Genomic DNA, 4,801 nt, shown 5'->3' with positions numbered 1-4,801 from the left:
ATATTTATATATATAAATTATTAGAATGTGTGTCGGGGCTCGGGAGTGCGTGGGGAACGTCGTTTAGGTGGTTCTTTTCTTTTCTTTTCTTTTCCATAGCTGTGTTGTTGGTTGGTTTTTCCTTTAATGGTTAAGTAAATATATATATATATGGGGGACCAATCGAGAGATACAACTGTGAAATCAGAACACGCACGCGGGGGCAAGGGAGTCACAAGTTGCTACATAAAACTGCCACGTCTAATAGGATGTGCATGAGTTAAAAGTACATCAATTAGGATGGGTGAGGGGAAAGGGGCAGCCACCATCTTACAGACAGTCCCAGGACGCAGTGTTACCGCTCGGCCACGCCGGCTCTCCCCACAGGGCTCAGAGGGGTCACGGTGGTGATGGCAGTCTCCAAAACAGTCTCCTGGTGCTTTGCACCTCGTGGCTGTGCCCGTGCCCGTTCCTGTCAGCCAGGGAAAGCACAGCCACGGTCCTGCAAACAGTCCTGCGGTGCTTTGCACCCTGATGGCTGGGACTGGACCCTCCGAAGGCAGGAGAGGCCGCTCAGGAAGGGGCCTGGAATGCTTTGTTTGTATCTGAAGGGATGTTGGAGAATGGGAAGCTGCTCTGGCTAATCTGAAAAAGTTCCACGTTGCTTTTCTGTATCGCTAAGCAGTATCTTACACTTAAAGGGGGGTGGGGTGTTGAGGAGGCATCTTGAAAAAAGACTCTTTTGGGTTTGCAGTTGGCTGCACCTCCTCCTTTCAGAAGCAGAAAAGGCAAGAGCATCCTGTACATGAAGTCTTGCAATGCTCTGCACTTTTTATTTAATGCAACTGTTCCCCCAAAACAAAGGATGGAGCTGCTGCCACCCTGAATTCACATCAGTCTTTGTCTTTCTGAGCTCTGTGCAATGCTGATTCTCTTCTCTTCAGAGCTCAGCTGAAATCACGTATTGATCACTTCAGGTCCATTAGTGGTGTTTCAGTCCCTCCCCATTTTCTCTCCTCCACTTTCTGTTCCCAGGATGCCATCCCATACTTTTTGTCACCTTCTCTTGTACTCTACTGCATGGTGGGATCAGGATGTGTCACTTTGCAGCTTCCCCTCCCCCAGGATTTGGTTGACTGATTGCTCCTCTTGAGAGAAAGACATGATGATGTCACATTGACAGTAGAAGTCCATTTAAAGGGGTTTGTCACTTTCCTTCTTCAGGTGGCTAAGATAAAAAAGAGGAACAAGGTGATAGTGAAAGGGAAAAAAGGCAATTTTATCCCCTGGCCTTTGTTCATCTAGACCCAGACAACACTGCTGGCTTGTGAAGTTTTGCAAATCCTTGAAGTAGGAGGTACTACTGAAAAGGTGCAGCACTGTACCTCTCTCTTTCCCAGTGTGCCTACCCACGCACTTGTGAATATCTTGTCTTGGCAAAACCATCAAACCCTTATAAATGTTTTGGATTTTGGCAGGGGTATTGGTTAGTCATAACTGCATTTATCTCCCCCACTCAGAGGGGAGGAGCTGAGACCTCACAAGGCACTAGCCACTGAATGGCCACTTGCCACTTCCTGGTGGCCAGCCCACAGCTGTGCCCCTTGGCAAAGCGTCCCTACTCTCACTGTGCGCTTGGGCAGAGTCACTCTGCTCCAGGGGCAATGTTTCCCTGTTCCCACTGCCTGTGCCAGCCCCACACCAGGGCTGGGCCTGGAGGTGTTCCTGTGAGGAGAGAGCAGCTCCACGCACCTGTAGTAGTCCTCCTGCGTGGGGAGCGGCACGCCGTGCAGAGGGTGGTGGGCGTGGAGCCACTGCTGCTGCTCCAGAGCCAGGCGCTGCAGCTCAGCCGACTGCGCGTGCATGGCCTGCAGCTGGTGTGCCGCCGACATGGGCGCTGAGAGGGAGCCCGGCAGGTCCCTGTAGGGTGCAGCTGCAGCCAAAGGTGACACAGAGAAGAGACAAGTTAATGCTCTATCCAAGGCCCCACAGTTCAGTCAACACCCTGCTGCACTCCCATTCCCACCCCAGCCCACGTGCAGGACCTGCTCATCCTGACAGCGTGGGCCTGTCCTACACCATGACAGAGCTCTGTTCAACAGACCTCAGTTTGGTCCTGTGACCCCTCACGATGCCCCTGCCCCTTGGAAATCTGCTGATGCTTTTTGGAGGAGAACAGCAGTCCCTGTGAATGGCCTTACCAAAGAGCTGGTGGCGCAGTACTTCATTCTCATGTAGAGGGTGAGGCAGGAGAGGGTTGGGGATGGTTCCAGCTGGGTATGGTATCCGGGTGAGGTGTGATCCCGAGGCGAGGGGGTCGATTAGAGGGTGAACGGAGGCTGAGGCTGGGAAGAAAAGATATCACAAGGTAATTGTCCCATGCTTTGTAGCAGGTAACACAGAGACAGGCACAAGGCCTCACAAAACAGATACAGAGAGAGAGGGTCAGAGTGTGTTAGGGATGGAATGATTTCACTGCTAAACACCACAGTGTCATCTCCTTCTGAGTGTTACTCTTTCTGCCAGCATCGAACTTCACGTGAACCAGTCTGGCAGAGCTCTGTCCCTACACTCGTCAGGAAGAAATATTGCCCCTTAAAAGTACAGCTCCTTAGAAGTCCAGTAGGGTTCTGCAAGCACCTGCTCTGCAATCCGGTCTGCACCCCATATCATACCTATCTGTCACCCTGACAGCCAGACAAGTATTCACATGCATACTTGTATTGGGTGCTTTCTTTTCCAGGTCTCATCCAGGACAGATTCTCTTTTTAGTGGTTTGGACTCACAGCCAGAGTAAGGTGCCCAGCCACAGATCATAGGGAAAATGGACATTCATTTGCCTGGTGTCATCTCTGAGCAGTTGCAGCTGCTCAGAGCCAGCATCTGTGACTGACACCAGACCCCACTGACTGCTCACAGCACCTGAGCAGGTGTAACACTTTTTTCCTGTTGCACTGTAGCTTGGGCTTTGCTTCCCTGAGATTTTCATCCCTAAACCTTTTGCTTTGCTTTCCTGTAGGCTGTGGAAATGGAAGGGACCACCATTCAATTCTGAAAACAGCAGGCTCCAGTTCCTTACAACTAGCCCACCTCCTTTCCCATCCCATCCCATCCCATCCCATCCCATCCCATCCCATCCCACTATGTGCAGCAAGAGCCAGTGGAGCAAACCTGAGAACCAGCGTTTCATTAGTCCTAAGGATACTGCCAAAACTGTTCTAGCAGGGCTCCCATTCCCTCTGCAGACCCCAGCCTAAGAAATGCAGTTCACAGCAGCACCACCCAGGCAGTCAGTGGGACTTCAGCACTTGTACTGCAGCCCCAAAGATCCAGAACAAAAGGACACAGTGCAAACAGTTCTGCTCGCCACTGATCAACAGTGTCAGTGCCTTTGGTGGGATGGGAGCAAGGGCAAGGAAGAACACCCACAATGTTGGGCTCTTCTGGCTGAAGATCTATGGCTTCAAAGTTTAGTCTTGGAAGCTTTTAGGGTTCCCCAGGGCCAGAGGGAGGGAGCACAAGGAAGGCACAGTAGGACAGAAAGCAGGGCTTTGTGCAGGGCACCACCACCATGCGGCCCTTACCTGCGTGTATGGCATCCTGCTGGTGGAGATGGAGGTGGGAGTGGATGTGGGAATGCTGATGATGATGAGGCGTCACATTGAGCATCTGCAGCCGGGCCAGAGGGTCATTGCTGAGAGCAGCCACCCGCTCGGCGTGCTGGCGTTCAGCCGCCAAGCGCTCGGCGTAGGACATGTCGGGACGAAGGGTCGGGCCAGCTGCCAGCGCCAGCCTCTCCCGCTCCAAGTGGCCCAGCCCTGGGTGGAAGGGAAAAGCAGGATGAAGGCCGGGGGCCGTCTGCAGACTCAGCCCGCCATGGCGTGGGAACGGATCCATGGCAGCAGCTGGCACGGCATGGAGCTGCTCCAACTCGGCTGGTTTGACTTCAAAGCCAGGCTTGAGACGTTCACGCAGGTCCCGGTCCCTCAGGTCTCGCTCGCGGGCCTCCCGCTCCCGCAGCTCCCGCTCCCGCGTGGCCGGATCGCTGCTGTAGATGGCTGGCACATTGTACCCCAGCAGGCCCGGGTCGACGGCGCCCAGGGGCACGTAGAAAGGGTGGTTGCGGTTGCTGGGGGACATGACGTGGGGCCGGGCGTATTCGCTAAGGGTGCGCAGAGCCGGGGTGTCGGGGCCCAGGTATGGGGGAACAGTCGCTACAGCACTGCCCTGCTCGAAGGAGGGGCGGTGGGGAACCGGCCCGAGGGACGAGCACTCGACCGGACGGCCCTCCTGGGCCATCTTCTGCAAAAGAGCAGAGAGACCGGCTTCAGGGTCCCAGCGGGGAGCGGCCGAGGGGGCCCTTGAGCATCCGCCCTGGCTGCGCTGCGGCAGGGGGACCCCCAGACCTACCACACTCCTCTCCAGCTCCCGTTCCTTCTCCCGCTCCCGCTCCTTCTCCCGCTCCCGTTCCCGTTCACGCTCCTTCTCTTCACGGGCCTTCTGCTCAGCCTCTCGACGCACTTTCTCCACCAAGTCTGCCCTTTTCTTGGCCAGCTTGGAGCCATCAAGGGGCACAAAATACAGGTCTGTGCGGGAGCAGGAGTTGAAGCCACGGTCCAAGTGTTTGTTGAATCTGGGGATGAGGAATGTGAAGAGCATCATGAAAAAGGCAAAAGGGTATAGCTGCACCTCAGACTTGGGGTGATTTCCTCTTCCCTGCCCCATATGTCCCTCCCATCCTGTGGACAAACCAGTCTCCCCTCACCTGGCTGACTGGCTGGCATGGCTCGGCACATCCACCACCTTAGGGGGAGGTGAGGGG

At 54.8% G+C, this 4,801-nt stretch overlaps 2 protein-coding genes across 2 annotated transcripts in view; both read right to left on the bottom strand.

The window, feature by feature from the left end:
* Positions 1 to 1,061, bottom strand: part of CUNH12orf57 (chromosome unknown C12orf57 homolog) — a 2,405-nt gene extending 1,344 nt beyond the window's left edge. The window contains exon 1 of the mRNA XM_008631933.1: positions 1,057 to 1,061. Within this exon, the coding sequence (XP_008630155.1) occupies positions 1,057 to 1,061 (5 nt within the window). The remainder of the gene's footprint in view (positions 1 to 1,056) is intronic.
* ATN1 (atrophin 1) overlaps positions 96 to 4,801 on the bottom strand; it is a 13,025-nt gene continuing 8,319 nt past the window's right edge. Inside the window, exons 6-11 of the mRNA XM_017731663.1 lie at positions 4,745 to 4,800; positions 4,390 to 4,612; positions 3,564 to 4,281; positions 2,181 to 2,324; positions 1,732 to 1,912; positions 96 to 1,207 (exon numbers count right to left, since the gene is read on the bottom strand). Of these exons, the coding sequence (XP_017587152.1) occupies positions 1,174 to 1,207; positions 1,732 to 1,912; positions 2,181 to 2,324; positions 3,564 to 4,281; positions 4,390 to 4,612; positions 4,745 to 4,800 (1,356 nt within the window). The 3' untranslated portion in view covers positions 96 to 1,173. The remainder of the gene's footprint in view (positions 1,208 to 1,731; positions 1,913 to 2,180; positions 2,325 to 3,563; positions 4,282 to 4,389; positions 4,613 to 4,744; position 4,801) is intronic.

Source organism: Corvus brachyrhynchos, unplaced genomic scaffold (genome assembly GCF_000691975.1).
Source record: "Corvus brachyrhynchos isolate BGI_N302 unplaced genomic scaffold, ASM69197v1 scaffold3, whole genome shotgun sequence".
Taxonomy (NCBI): Eukaryota; Metazoa; Chordata; class Aves; order Passeriformes; family Corvidae; genus Corvus; species Corvus brachyrhynchos.
The sequence above is the reverse complement of the archived record's forward strand: the minus strand, read 5'-3'. Positions and strand labels throughout refer to the sequence as shown.